The 16,640-nt window shown below is 40.5% G+C and overlaps 1 protein-coding gene across 1 annotated transcript in view; it reads right to left on the reverse strand.

The window, feature by feature from the left end:
* LOC145411613 (clotting factor G beta subunit-like) overlaps positions 1-16,640 on the reverse strand; it is a 32,631-nt gene that overhangs the window by 12,328 nt on the left and 3,663 nt on the right. The window contains exons 2-4 of the mRNA XM_080281622.1: positions 13,491-13,602; positions 2,159-2,306; positions 434-573 (exon numbers count right to left, since the gene is read on the reverse strand). Of these exons, the coding sequence (XP_080137748.1) occupies positions 434-573; positions 2,159-2,306; positions 13,491-13,602 (400 nt within the window). The remainder of the gene's footprint in view (positions 1-433; positions 574-2,158; positions 2,307-13,490; positions 13,603-16,640) is intronic.

Genomic DNA, 16,640 nt, shown 5'->3' on the forward strand with positions numbered 1-16,640 from the left:
ATGTGAGAACGATGTAAGGAAGTGCACTTCTTCAACGAAATTTCCTCTGAATCGGCTACCTCGTGAAGTTATGTGCCAAAACCATTCATGAGTTTAATGAAATTTAGGATAAATTAGAAGACGTGACTTTTCGAACCTGAGTGACGAACACACACACACACACACACACACACACACACACACACACACACACACACACACACACACACACACACACACACACACACACACACACACACACACACAGTACATTTCTCAACGAGAACCCTAACATGTATTCATTTTGGATGAAATGAAATAGCGCCTAGGAATGACACAGCAATGTTAGTGACACGTACACAGACTGCTTGGCCTCAGGGAATTATCTGTCTGTATGAAACATCTGTATTCCCGGAGTCGGATACATAATCAGTAACTAAAGTGTGTGCATTACCTGGCACGCGTCCTTGTAGGGTGTTAGAGTACAGATGACTTTGTTGGTGTCTATTGGCAATCCTACCAAGGGAGAGCAAGCAGCGATGGTGATCACATCCAATACCACTTCTTGTAGGGTCTCTGGCAATTCTGAAGTGCCTGAGGAGAAGCAGCATGTTGATACGGAAGAAAATCGCAGCCATCATTCTATGAACCATTCGTGCGTGTTGAAATAAGTGGCATGGAGTAATATATCGGTCTCATTAGAGTTTGATCTCAAAATGATTCTCCATACCATGTAGAGCAGTGCCACTAAGACCTAACCTAATGGACCTACCCTATCCATGAAGCAATGTAACTGACCTAACTCTATTCAAACCTATATTTTCCGAATTGTTGTTTATTTTCTCACACTAAGGAAGATAATCGGATCTACTTCTTTGTCCAAAGTGAGTTATGGTGTTAGATATCCTTATACTGGTAGCACATTACTTGGATTTAGGTTGACTACGGCTGGTTTTGTACCGCGGGATGATTGGAACATGGCAAAAATTGACTGTCTGCCATTGTAACTCTGCTGTCGTCAATAGCCATTCATCTTAGCCTTCAACAGTACTTCTCTCTCCACAACTTTGTAGCTATTGTACTTGTAAGAGTCGAAGCCACTCCATTCACTGAGAAATGTATTGTGGTAAGCTTGGGTGGGTTTCTAGTATTTCCTCTATACCTATTTATAAGATGGGTTAATATCATCCTATACTTTTTTTATGCAAAGTATAAGGACATTAGTATACTACTGTCGTAATATGTAGAATAATCGCTGAGGAAGTGTTACTATGCTGTTTCTACTCTAACTTGGCGCAAATTTTCACCCTTTTGTAGCATATTTCACGTAACTCAGTGGCGAAAAAAAAAAAAAAAATGTGCTGCTCTACTTCCTCACCACAGCAACTCTCCGTGGTGGGAGGGATGGCAAGTTAAGGCTTCTAGAATACCGTTGTACCAGAAATGAATCATACATGAGTATATTCCAGTCTCAAGCGTCGATATGAACGGGCAAAACTGAGGTGCCACCAATCTTCCTAAGCTGACGGGAATATGATTCCTTTTCATCCTGTTATAAAATGCAATACTGCAAAGGGAAGTAAAGCTTTAATTTCTGACAGTCACCTGCGTTAAGTATGAATAGGGCACTGTGTATTTAAGGTCACCTGTGTAAGTATGATGAGGGCAAGATTTTATGGTCGCTTGCGTTAAGTATGATGAGGGCACTGTGCATTTACGGTCACCTGTGTTAAGTATGATGAGGGCACTGTATTTACGGTCACCTCTATTAAATATGATGAGGGCACTGTGTATTTACCATCACCTGTGTTAAGAATGTGAGGGCACTGTGTATTAACGGTCACCTGTGTTACCTATGATGTGTCGGCTATATAGGTGTCTCCTGTTTTACGTATGGTGAGGGCACTTTATATTTATTTTTTATACCTTGCTGCTGGAGGCCCTCTTAAACGTGGCATGCTGACTTTTTTTTTTTTTTTTTTTTTTGAAGCCTGTTATTGCTGCTGCCAAGTTTCATTCAAACCTGGAAAGGCTTCTCAGACATAAGGGATATCTTAAGGCTATAGATAAGGTCTTCAGCTTGTAAAAGCTATCCAGAGCCGAATAAAGTCGACATGAGATGGCAAAAACAATGAAAAAGACGTTCTCCGGTTCGGTGAGTTAATAAAATGGTCTTTACCAGTAATGTCAAACTGGAGATCTCCCCAGCCAGTGGCCACAGCTTTGCCTCCGAAGGGAATGTCTGCCTCCTGCCCCAGACAGATAGGCTGCACACTGGAACTGAAGGTGAGGTCTTGGGCCAGCTCGATCAAGGCTATATCATCACCCTGAAAGACAAGAATAGGTAATGCAGTAAGTGCAGTAAGTAAAAAATTCTATACTTTCTCCTGAAGCAAGGCAACATCATTACCCTGATAATTTTTAAAAGTTGTAAATATGGTAATTACTTACGTACTATTACAAGCACGTACTGTACGTTCAGCTCCATCACGCGTACATTATCCCCAAGGAGACACAAAAACAATTAATATAAAAACTATGTTCCGCTCAGTCAAGAATTCATCATCATCCTGTAGAAACAAAGGTAGGGAAGATAGTAAATACAACAAAATAGTAATTTTACTTCTGTTAAAGCCGTAATCGTTCCTTTTGAAAGGCAAATAAAACTACGCTAAGCAAGAAAATATGAAAATAATGTAGGCCTCGATTAATTCAGTGTATCCAATGATGTCTTCTTTAGTTCATTCGTACTATATTCAGACATTATATTCAACTTAGAAGAGTCCCTTCGAAGTGAAGTTTGAAAATAAACCCCATGGAGATATCCAATATATAAAATATACAGCAACTGTCAGTAACTTCCTAACACCATCTCGAAACTGATTCAAAAATTACTGAAGATTTGGTAGGTTTGACATTTCGGCATATACTGCATATATATATATATATATATATATATATATATATATATATATATATATATATATATATATATATATATATATATATATATATATATATTGTTACGGAACAGAGAGAGATAATGAACACTTCAAATGAGAATACTAAAAATCACTACTGTCCCGCAAAGTTCCAGGTTCAAAACAAGAGTTAGGTAAAATTACAAGTTAAAGTTTAATGCTCAAACTAACAACTAAACATTCAGGACTCATAAGGATAATGTAATGGCAAAAAACAGGTTAAATATATGGTTAACTGCAATAGCCTCTATTAACACGAAATTAGCAAGTGTAAATTTATCTAAGTCAGCCCTGATAAAATGAGAAAAACGGATAATGCTCAGTGAACGCAAGATATATTATTACAGGTACAAAATATTATTACTACTGGCTGACAGTAAAAACTCCACACCAAACACAAAAACCTCACCAGGCCTACGAATTAACACCTTATGCTATACAGTACAAGAAAAAATGTAATAACACTTATACTCAAATTACACAGCAGCTAGATGGTTGGAGACTTCCTTAGCACTCACAAAAATATTAACAACTGTACAGAGGAGGACAGATGTGAACAAAATGAGGCGTAGATCTAAGTGGCAATTAATGTAGAGACTGAGCTCATTATATAGGGGCCGGCAGAGCATGATACAACTTGTAAGAAGGACGCGCAAATGAAGCCATAGGGGACAAAGAGTTGACACTCCTGCTCTGAACAACAGAAAGAACGACTTACTCTACTATAAGGGAGAAGGAGGGAGTGAGGTAGAATACGCTCGTGATCAAACATGCAGCATACTGTACGTTAGAATTATACAAAGGATGATGAAATCATAGGCTATGTAACACCTCCCCACAAAGAAAAAGAAATTTACAAAGGAAATTTCTTATTACTCTAAAACAATCTGTCTAAAGTCTAGATAAGCAATCTGCAATAACATTTTCTTTCCCCTTGACATGTTGTATGTCTATACTCCTTAAGAAGTAGAATCCATCTTGTCAATCTCTGATTTTTATCTTTAAACTTACTAAGGAATTTCAGTGGGTTATGATCGGTATAAATGACTATGGGGTCAAAACCAGAACACAAATAAAATGAAAAATGCTGTAAACCCAAAATCAAGGCCAAAAGCTCTTTCTCAATAGTTGAGTAGTTCTTTTGAGGTGAAGTGAACTTCTTACTGTAATAAGATACAGGGTGTTCAATACCCTGATCATCCTCTTGCAGCAAAACAGCCCCAGCTCCTGTATCACTTGCGTCAACAGCCATCTTAAAAGGCTTAGCGAAATTTGGAGTAGCGAGCATTGGCTGACTTAATAGGATAGCTTTAAGTTTGCTGAAAGAGGATTCACAGTTATCAGTCCGGACAAATTTAACTCCCTTTTTCAGTAGGTCTGTAAGTGGTGATACAAGAATTGAAAAGTTAAGAACAAATCTCCTGTAATAACCTACCATTTCCAAAAATCTTTGTAGCTCTTTCCTACTTTTAGGTCTGGGAAGATCACTTATAACCTGAACCTTAGCTGCTGGTGGTGCAACATGTCCATCACCAGTTACGTACCCAAGGTACTGAACTTTAGCTTGACCAAACTCACACTTTGATAAATTAGCTACAAGATTAGCCTGAACCAAACGCTCAAGAAATTTGCTGACATGGCATAGGTGATCTTTCCAGTTGTCTATCTATCTATCTATTGCCAGACGCCTCAATCCCGTTTGGGGTGGCCACAAACAAATCGCCTCCAAGTCGCCCTGTCCCCCGCCATTTCACTGCCCTGCTCCCAACTCACACCCCCCTCTCTCATATACCTCTCCACCCCATCCCTCCATCTCATCCTCGGCCTCCCCCTCCCTCTTCCCCCCTCCACCTCACTCACATACACTCTCTTCGTCAGTCTTTCACCCTCCATCCTCTCCACATGGCCAAACCACCTCAGTGTGTTCCTCATAACGCTTCCTATCACATCCACATCCACACCACAACGCTCCTTTATATCCTCATTCGTCAGCCTCTCTCTCCAAGTGACTCCACAGGCTCCTCTTAAATAACTCATTTCCACTGCTCTCACTCTTGACTTGTGTCCTTCCAACAATGTCCAAGCTTCACTTCCGTACGTTAGAGTTGGTATCACAATACTGTCATGTAGTAACTTTTTCACTTCCATGCTCACTTCCCTGTTTCTTATCAATGCTTTCAAAGAACCAGCAACCTTTCTTCCCTGCTGTACCCTTTCAAGCACTTCACCCTCCAAACCTCCATCCTTACTCATCACACTACCCAAATACTTAAACGTACTCACATTTTCCAATTCCTCACCATCCAACCTCGCTGTACATTCACTAACTTCACCTCTCTCCAGTTGTTACTGAAGATTAATACGTCATCAATATAAACAACACACCCTGCCAACCCTCTGTTACAACATTCATAAGCTTCTGAAATGTGGCTGGTGCATTCTTCATACCATATGGCATTACAGTACATGCAAAAGTCTTTCCTAGTGTTACAAAACATGAGATCTCCCTAGCACGTTCAGTCATAGGTACTTGCCAGTATCCCTTTAACAAATCAAACTTACTTATGTACCTAGTCTTTCCAATCTTGTCTATGCAATCTTCCACGCGAGGGAGAGGGTAAGTGTCTGTTTTGGTTATCTGATTAACACGTCTGTAGTCGATGCAATGCCGCTGTGACCCACCTGGCTTAGGGACTAGTGTGACAGGAGAACTCCACTCGCTCTGACAGGGCTCAATCATCTTGTGGTCCAACAGGTAGCCAAGCTCCTTCTGGATGAGAGGAACTTTCACTGGGTTCACACGGTAAGGAGGCAGTTTAATTGGCTTTGCGTCTCCAACATCGACATCATGCATCAACACAGTGGTTCTTCCTGGAATGGCACGGAACACTTGCGGGTACTCCTGCAGTAATGCCGAAAACTCTTGCCTTTCCTCGGGAGCTAGATGAGAAAGCTTAATCTGGAGATCATTCATGATATCAGAATTCTTCCCCAAACTATCACTCAGGCTCATGCTGCATGGGAGAACTTCACTTGCAGACTCGGGTGGAACAGCTACAGTGCAGACTGGGTTATTTTCGTCTCGACTGTGATATAACTTTAGCATGTTGATGTGACAAAGTTGCTCGTTCTTTCTACGATCTGGTGTGGCGATGACATAGTTGACATCACTAAGTTTCTTCTCCACGAAATAAGGACCACTAAACTTGGCTTGAAGAGGTTGCCCATGCACCGGTAGCAGAATCAAAACCTGATCTCCTGGTTGAAAGTGGCGTAACCTGGACTTCTTATCATACCAAGTCTTCATCTCAGCTCCTAAATTCTCTCTCGCCAGCTGTAAAGCAGTGGACAGCCGTTCTTTGAACTTCATCACAGACTCCAGCAGATTGACGTCATCTTCCTCCAACAGCCAGCATTCCTTGAGTAGCTTAAGGGGTCCTCTTACTTCATGGCCAAACAGTAGTTCAAAGGGTGAGAAGCCCAGTGATTCATTTGGAGATTCTCTTGTGGCAAATACAACGAATGGAAGACCTTTATACCAGTCTTTCTGATGTTCCAAGCAGTATTTCTTGAGCATCGATTTGAGTGTTTGATGATATTTCTCCAACGTTCCTTGGGTCTGGGGATGGTAAGCTGAAGACGTGATCTGGGTGATGCCCAACTCTTTCAGAGACTGCTTGAAAACATTTGACATGAAATTACTTCCCCGGTCTGACTGTACCTCCTTGGGCAGACCAAACTTTGTGAAGAACCCTAGCATTTCCTTAACCACGTTCTTTGCTGAGATATTTCTAAGTGGAATGATTTCAGGATAACGAGTAGCCATATCAATCAGGGTCAACACATAAGAAAATCCTGAAGAAGTCTTAGGAAGAGGGCCCACAATATCCACCAACACACGGGTGAATGGTGCTTATAAAGGAGGAATGGGAACTAGAGGTGCAACCTTTTCGGTCTGATTACACTTCCCCACAACTTGACAGGTGTGACAAGACTTACAATACCAGGAAACATCCCTGAAGATACCTGGCCAGTATAAGTGTTTCAAAATGCGTGCCACAGTCTTCCTCACTCCAAGGTGTCCTGCCAAACTGGAATCATGAGCCACTCTAATGATATCCTGCCTACAAACACGAGGGATGACAACTTGATGTACAACCTCCCATTCACAGTCGGCTGATGCTGTTGGGGGTCTCCACTTCCTCATAAGTACTCCTGACTATATAATAACAAGTAGAAGCACCAGCTGACTCTTCCTCACTGCAAGCAATGTTAGCTAGACCTTTCAACTCAGGGTCAGCAACCTTCAACTCAACAAACTCTTGACGAGACAAATTATCAACACTACGGGGTACTGCCTCATCTGGTGAGTGGTCCAAATTAGCAAGAAAAGTGTCAGCTAGGATAACATCATCATCATCATTATCCTCTAAATCACCAGTAACTTTAGACTTAGCCCTAGTGACAGCACATGCAGAGAACACATCAGGGACATCACAATCCTGGGACGCAGCCACTGGCTCACTAGACAACTGAGGAGCTGGACACACTTGACTTCCACCAATATCATTTCCAAGTAAGAAAGTTACACCTGACATTGGGAGTGTCTCAACCAACCCAACCATAACGGAACCATTAACAAAACCAGACTCTAAATTCACTCTGCACAGAGGGACAGAGAAGTAATTATTCCCTACACCTTGTAAAATTACAGTTTCATCAGAGGAATTAACATTAGAGCCTAGAACACTGGTCAGCATAAGGGATTGGCAAGCACCTGTATCACGATATATTTTAACTGATTTCCTGTCATTACTGTCCAGAGGACTGACAAAACCATCAGACAGGAAATTAGCACATGAACTCTTGAGAGTGTCACCCACGTTACTGCTCAAGAGAGGAGCTCCATCATGAGAATTTAATTTACCCCTCAAAGCAGGTTCAGTTAACTCGGTTAAAGAATTCTGGGAACTCTCAAGGGTGGACACTAGACCAATTGACTGAATATTTAAAGACTCCTTTTTGTTCACGTCATGCTGTCTCCTGAAACATTTCTCCGTAGTATGACCAAGCATACTACAGTAAGTACATTTACTTTTCTGAAACCTAGAGGTGAAGCTGGTATTTACTTCCTGAGAAACATCATCTTTATTCTCTTTCCTGTTACCTGTACTCTGAGTAGAGGCAACGTACTTACTCTCAGCTTTCCCTTTTTCTCTAGCATATCTCTTGTGAGTGAGAACATATTCATCAGCTAAAACTGCAGCATCAGACAAATTATCTATTCTTCTCTCATCAAGATATAGGCTTACATCATTATTAATACACCTTTTGAAGTCCTCCAGCAAAATCACATGCTTAAATTTACCAAAATCAGAATCCACATTCTTAGAATTTAACCACTGCTCTAACAGATCTTCTTTGATTTTTGCATATTCAACATGGGATTGCTTATCTTGCTTATAAGTTGTCCTAAATTTTACTCTATAGGCTTCAGGAACAAGCTCATAGGCCTTAAGAATCAAGCTCTTAACTACATCATAATTATCAGATTGATCCTGTGGCAAAGATGCATAAGTTACTTGAGCTTTACCGGTGAGAACAGTTTGAAGGAGTACTGGCCAATACTTTTTGGGCCAATTAAAACCTGTAGCTACCCTCTCAAACAACTGAAAATACTTTGTTAAATCAGATTCATTAAAAGGAGGGACAAGTTTAACATTTTTAGCCACATCAAAATCATCAGAGCTAGATGATCCAGTTCCACATTGTTTCATGCGATACTCATGGTCTGCCTGAATCCTAGCAAGTTCAAGTTGTGCCTCAGCCTCCTTAACACGGGCCTCCTGCAGGGCTAGCTGTAACTTAGCTAATTCAATCTGCGTTTGCTCATTTGGAGGAGTTACATTAAACAAGCTTTTATTAATTTTGTCAACAATTTGATCTTTAGACTGATGAGAGCGAACAGAAATTCCCAATTGTTGAGCAACAATCTTAAGTTCATTCTTTGTTCTGTTTTCAACATCACACACTGTTTGCACATTTGACAAAAAATCTTTGGCTTCATCAAGCGTAGTAATAGTAGACATTATGAATAAATCACAGTCACAAAATATCAAGCAATATCCTTATGATAATATCCTGAATATCCTGATAAGAGGTCGCCAAATTTACGTTACAGAACAGATAGAGATAATGAAAACTTCAAATGATAATACTAAAAATCACTACTGTCCCGCAAAGTTCCAGGTTCAAAACAAAAGAGTTAGGTAAAATTACAAGTTAAAGTTTAATGCTCAAACTAACAACTAATCATTCAGGACTCATAAGGATAATGTAATGGCAAAAAACAGGTTAAATATATGGTTAACTGCAATAGCCTCTATTAACACGAAATTAGCAAGTGTAAATTTATGTAAGTCAGCCCTGATAAAATGAGAAAACCGGATAATGCTCAGTGAATGCAAGATATATTTTTACAGGTACAAACTATTATTACTACTGGCTGATAGTAAAAACTCCACACCAATCACAAAAACCTCACCAGGCCTACGAATTAACACGTTATGCTATACAGTACAAGAAAAAATGTAATAACACTTATACTCAAATTACACAGCAGCTAGATGGTTGGAAACTTCCTTAGCACTCACAAAAATAATAAAACTGTACAGGGGAGGACAGAGATGTGAACAAAATGAGGAGTAGATCTAAGTGCCAATTAATGTAGAGACTGAGCTCATTATATAGGGGCCGGCAGAGCTTGATACAACTTGTAAGAAGGACGCGCAAATGAAGCCATAGGGGACAAAGAGTTGACACTCCTGCTCTGAACAACAGAAAGAACGACTTACTCTACTGTAAGGGAGAAGCGGGGAGTGAGGTAGAATACGCTCGTGATCAAACATGCAGCATACTGTATGTTAGAATTATACAAAGGATGATGAAATCATAGGCTATGTAACAATATACTGTATATATATATATATATATATATATATATATATATATATATATATATATATATATATATATATAATTTGTGGTAGGTGGGGGCGCTCACCGTCCAATCACTCGACGTAGTGCTGCTGTCGGGTGTCTGCCCTTTCCTCCATTCTTCTTTCTTTCCATTCTCTTCTTCCTTTCCATCTTTCTTTCCTCGTCCTTCTGCCTACGGGTGACTTTACACTCCCATTTCTGTCATTCTTCCCTTCATTCTTTCCTCTTACTTCTGCATGTGGGTGACTCTACACTGAGTGACAAGCCAATTGGTTTCCTGTACACCAGGAAACCATTTACTATGCTGGGTGGTAACCATATAACCAAACTTTGGCGCCTGGTGGTTTAGTGGGTAATTATTGCGTTCCAATCGGATATGTATATATATATATATATATATATATATATATATATATATATATATATATATATATATATATATATATATATATAAACTAGTTTAACCCAGAGACATTTTGTTTTATTCTTTTAAATCTGCAGCTTCCAGGCGGTATTATTCATCCCTGGGGAGAAGTCTTAGAAAAAGTTGATAATGGAAACTACATTTAATCACTATAATTCGAAAAATTATTCCCAAATTGAATATAACGATCTTGGGAATATATACCGTATCATGAGTATTTTCCAAAAGATGTCCTGGAGTTGAAGGGGTTTATTCGACTTCGGCAGGAAATCTGTAGTCTTAATTAATTTTTAAAAATAGTTTTTCCGAATTCCTTGGCAACGAGTTTCGACAGATCGCTATTATTTTTAAGTTTTGGTCGGGTTTGATGTGTGTTTACATGATTTGTCAATGAGCGAGCGTGACTGTAATGGATTATTTGAATCCCAAATTTGGTAATGAATGTTGAATGAAGTGTTAAGTATCTTTGGAGTCCCATGAGTGAATGAAATATGAATGCTTTGAGAAAAAAAAATGTACCAAAAGAAATCTGGGCAATTTTCGTGACAAGATCAGGGAAGCTGGAGACGTAGTTTGGCCATGTACTGCTTAGAAAGGAAAAATAATTCATCAAATAAGCTTGCAAGGAATAAGTATTTGGAAGGTGATGGAGAGGAAGGCAAACTGAGGTGAAATGATGCTGAGAAAAGGGGACATGACTTGATCGAGACCAAACGGAGTAGGATGTGAAGAACTGAAAGAGATAGGGACAGCTTTTCAGGACAAGTAACCCCTAATGCTGAGAACACGATGAAGAAGAAGAACGGTTATGTATTACAATTTTCATTTGCTTTATATGTTGATATACAAGTAAATTCGAATGATTGGAAGTAGACCTCAAGGCAGAATGATAATGCAGTGGGTGATGGCTGGTTTCGTGTGTGTGGAAGAGGGATTGAAGACAAATGTGTGGCATAAAGGAGAAGTTACGCGAATGGTGAGCAGGCAAGCATATCACTGTGTACTTTTATCAAAGATCATCTTTTTCGACAAAAGTAAAAGGACACACTAAACTGAAGTAGTGGGAAAACTGTCAGATGTGCAGAAATCTAAGAAGTATTTGGATGGTACGATGCAGATGAGGTTAATGGAGCAATGAATTATGGACATTATGAAGGAAGTAATGTATGTAGAAAGCAAATGCTGCAACGTGTATGGAGGAGAGGTGAGGGAGTTAGAGCGACAGTGTGCTTGAATGAATAGGCATGAGTATCAATGGATAAGAAAAAGGCATATACGGAATGTTTTGAGAACAGAGGGAATATTAGCGCAAGCAGTAAGAAGCACAATGCATACAGCAGGAGAAAACGTACACTTTGTCAGGCTTCAGGTAGGTCTATAAATCTATGCCTATGTGAAGGACACAGAGAAAAAGGGTCCCTTCCCGAGATTATCGTGGAATAAAAACTACAATAAGGCTAACTTACAAGATTATAAAAAAAAAAAAAAAAAAGAAAATGCAGTTCTCTGTAAAAATAGAAGCAAGTATTGAAAAATACATGAAGTGACCAAATGTTTATCTCTTTTTTATTTTTACTATGAGTCACATTGGAAAAAAAAATGCAGTATTACGATTTTATGTTTTAAAGATATTTTACACACTTATACTTGTGTACTACGTGGGTGGCAATCAAAGATTAATTAAAATATAAAATACAGTTCCTCCCTTTAACTTTTTCTGAAGGATGACTCTTTTTCTTTTTGCTACAGTCAAATATCACACAACTTGGCGAATCTTCTAGTAAGTAGGAGGTTATAAACTATCCCCGTTTGGAAGAGGAAACAGTATAATGGAATAATATACTTGGGTTGAATGGGATAAATCACATGCATCCACTGGGTATGAAATGAGCTCTTGCCATCAGCATGACTTGATCTGATTGATATTTACCTAGATCTTATGTAGAATGGAGGCCAAACCTATATTAACACATATATCGTATATCTCTCAGTGAGTAATGTTAGCAACTCCCACCAAGTAGATTTGACGTACAGTGCGCGTGTAATAATAATAACAAAATGACAACTTTTGGTTTATTATCCATCGCACAAGTGGCTGAAAATACACAGGCCCCTAATCTACAGCAGTATCATAACTTCAGGGGGTCAACAGGCTAATCCTGGTTGCTCCTCAGGATCACCGACATACTACCCCTCACGGAGGCTGGAGTGAGGCGTAGGCACGAGGGAACAAACTGCCTAATCGTTACCCCACTCAGTTTTGAACCCTTGTGGGGTTTCCACCAAAGCACGCCTTGAGCTACACTTGACAGAAGAGAGCTCACCTCTCCCACACAAGCAGCACAGCCTAAGCGGGGCTCGAACTTGAGTCACTTGGATTGGGAGTAATCTATCAACTGCGCCACCTAGTGTGTGTGTGTGTGTGTGTGTGTGTGTGTGTGTGTGTGAGAGAGAGAGAGAGAGAGAGAGAGAGAGAGAGAACTCCTCTCAATCCATTCACTAGGTATCCAGACAACTGCCCCTGGACAACTGCCCTCTGGACAATCGCCCCTGTAGGACAAATGCACCCCGGACAACTGTCCCCCTGGCAATTGCCTCCCGCTAAAGGTTAGGTTATGTTAGGTTAGGTTAGGTTAGGTTTGGTTAGGTTCGGTTGGGCTAGGTTAGGTTTGGTTAAGTTAGGTTAGGTTAGGTTAAGTTAGGTTAGACACTTGCGACCATTTGTACAGTGAATCGGGTGATACTTTGTGATGACAATTGTCCGGGGGGCAGTTGTCCAGGGGGCGGTCGTCCTATGGGGGCGATTTTCCAGGGGGCAGTTGTCCGGGGAGCAATTGTCCAGGGACAGTTGTCCTAGAACCCATTCACTACAGTAAAATACCATATATTTTAGTAATGCAATTGTCAGATGATTTTATTAACCTTAGTGGTGGAATTTCAAACTGCAGGGGATCATTATTACAGCCTTCATTAACCCCTTACTACTGGAGGCCTTTCCTGACTTGAATACAGTAATGTTGCCCTATTGTCACTTTATTAAAATGAGAAATATGTCACTGTTGTGAAGGGGCTAGGACAGTTATGGCAGTAACCTAACATAAGCTAACCTGGTCGGTGCTGACGTAGGTCTCATGCAGGATGAAGCGCTGGACAGCCACCAGGGTCCCCTCACTCTGCTTGAAGGATCCAACTCTCACAAACACAGACGACGCTTTGTTTCTGTAATGAGGGGTGATCACTTCGAATTAAACCCTTTGCCATACTTTTTAATTCTGTTATGAGCCATTGAGTGAAGTTTACTGTCAGTTTACTGGCATAAAATTACAACAGTGGCCCATCGCGATCGTCGTGCTTTTTAACTCGCTGCATGCCAGCTATTTCTAGCCCTATGGGTCACCACAGTGCCGGCCATTTTTTGACCTTTTTTTTTTTTTTTGCTATAATGATAGATTTTGATGTGGATGTCACGTGGACGCATATTTTGAGTAGGTAATTGTTCCCCTTCGCGCCACGTGTATAACTAGCTAGTTAAGGTGTTTCTAAATTAATGAACTGGCGACCCAATGAAGTTGTGGTAGGCCTGCATATAAGCCCAGGCGCAGAGGCTCGGCTCTGACTTAGTTGTCTGGAGTGACAATTGGGAGGAACACCTTGAGAGGCTGCGAAAGCTCTTTGATGTCCTGGAGGAGGCCAATCTCACAGTAACCTCGCCAAGAGTGAGTTTGGGCACGCCCACGTCGTGTTCCTGGGGCATGTGGTTGGGCAGGGCCAGCTAGCCCCTGTTGATGCAAAGGTGGATGCCATTTTACAATACCCACCACCAGCTGACCGAAAGTCTACCATGAGGTTCCTTGGGATGGTGGGTTACTATCGTCGTTTCTGCAGGAACTTTGCCCAGGTCGCTGCTCCCCTTACGGATCAACTTAGCTCCAAGAAGACGTTCCATTGGACAAATGAATGTCAGCGGGCATTTGAGGGTTTGAAGGCCCTGCTGGCTTGTGCTCCTGTGCTCCGAACCCCGGACCCACATCGGCCCTTCATCATTAGAGTCGATGCAAGTGATGCAGGGGTGGGGGCAGTGCTCTTGCAAGAATATTGTGAAGTGTTACATCCTGTATGCTACTTTTCCCAAAAGTTTAAGGTTTATCAAAAGGCTTATGCCACCGTTGAAAAGGAGGCTCTTGGAATTGTCATGGCAATAGAAAAATTTGAAGTATATCTGTCCAGTAGCACATTCCCCATCACGGTGTTCACAGACCACAACCCCCTTGTGTTTATTGAAAAGGTCAAGTTTAAGAATGCTCGAGTGCTGAGATGGGCTCTAGCCTTGCAACCGTATAATATAAAACTGCAGCATATTCGTGGCAAGGACAATACCATTGCAGATGCATTGTCAAGAGTGTGAACAGAGTGTAGGTTCCCTATGATTTACCATGTCATTTACCCATTCTATGTTTTTAGGTTTAAGGAATTTTTGTAATATTGAAGTAAACCTACTTTTGTACCTCTAATGTTTGTACATGTTAGAGTAACTTTTTCTGGCTTGGTAAAAAGTTCTTTTTTTTTGGGGGGAGGTGTCACGTGGACGCATATTTTGAGTAGGTAATTGTTCCCCTTCGCGCCACGTGTATAACTAGCTAGTTAAGGTGTTTCTAAATTAACGAACTGGCGACCCAATGAAGTTGTGGTAGGCCTGCATATAAGCCCAGGCGCAGAGGCTCGGCTCTGACTCTCTCTCTCTGTTTCCCTGTCAGTGACGCCGGCTAGCTCTGGGTCGTCCAGGTTTAAGGTTTGTGTATGTCCTTGGTTAGGGATGTAGGATGGACTTTAGCAAGTTTATGCTCTTGTCCAGTAGGCAGGGTGATGTTTTGTGTTTTGTTTTCCCACTATTGGTTGTAAGTTAAGGTAGTTTAATAGATTATGTTAATTTTGTACGTGGTGTTTTGACTCTCCTTAAATGTTCATATGCTAAAGTAACTCCAGATCTAAGTAGTACAATATGGTCTTGTCGTACACTCAATTATCATTCTATCGTGGTTTTACTCAGGCCGTGCACCCTGTCCACTTGGTGATTGGGTAGTTTGCGACAGTGGAAACAACGAATTTCTCCATTAAAATGCTCACCGAGGTTCGGAAATGAGTTTCATTGAGTCCTGCATACTTGTGTACAGGTATAGCCACTCTCTCATGCTCACCACGTACGTGAGAGAAAGCCGTTTTCTGTGTAAGGTATACTCAAGTATTTATGCTGGGAAGGTATAGCAATGTTCAGTACACTTTACTAATTACTTATTACTTCAGCATCTATCACAATTTGCGTGTCTTTCTCAATGTGAATGCATTATCTTACACTTACTTGAAGGTAGGTACAACCTGACTTAATTACATACAGGCCTGGCATTTACAAGAAGGTATTTACAACTTAGCTTCACTATATAGTGCTTACACTTACAAGAAAATATTTACAACTTACAATTACATGAAAATATTTACAAAATGCCTTCCCTATATACAGCACTGGGTGAGGCACACAGGCAGAGTGAGGCAGAGCGAGCGCGAGAGGGGGATCGAGTGAGTGTATGGCCTTGACAACCTGGGGGATGGTAGAGGAACAGTTACCTTACAGGCCTGCCAGTTTTTACCCGCGAATCTTGAAAAATGCGGTCACAGTGAAGTTTTTTATTTTAAACCGTTTTAAAATGACACTGGCACTGGTCGCGGAATTATGTCAGACCGTTTTAAAACGGCACTGGCACATGGCGGGTTAAAGGCTATTAAGTTTTTGTGTAATAAGGCTAGAAGTGTGATTTTTTTTTTCTAGATGCTAGGTCAGTCAATTTAATTTTGTATTATATGATTCACAAAAACTATTATCGCTCATGACATTGTCAAAAGGGAAAACAATCACAAAAGATCACTAACTCGTTATGTGTGAAAACGCACTTCATACTGGTTCTTATTAGTATTAGAGGATTATATTCAGATAAGGAGAGACTTTCCAAACTGGATGAGGTAGATATAACTTCCATTAACACCATCAAAAACAAGGGGCCTTCTATAGTTGCATAAAGTTGTCAGGATACAGGACTAAAATAAAAATAAAATACATTGGATTAAAGGGGCCAACTCTCATACTGAATGTAGCTGACATAAAATGACACCTATCCCTAGACAATATTATTCAACTAAGAGTGTTTGTGGGAACCTAAGGGTTCAGCCACTCTTGCTCAAAACATGTGATCGACAATATGAAACGA

This window comes from Coenobita brevimanus, chromosome 90 (genome assembly GCF_032717465.1).
Source record: "Coenobita brevimanus isolate Jiangsu-jjx chromosome 90, ASM3271746v2, whole genome shotgun sequence".
Lineage (NCBI taxonomy): Eukaryota > Metazoa > Arthropoda > Malacostraca > Decapoda > Coenobitidae > Coenobita > Coenobita brevimanus.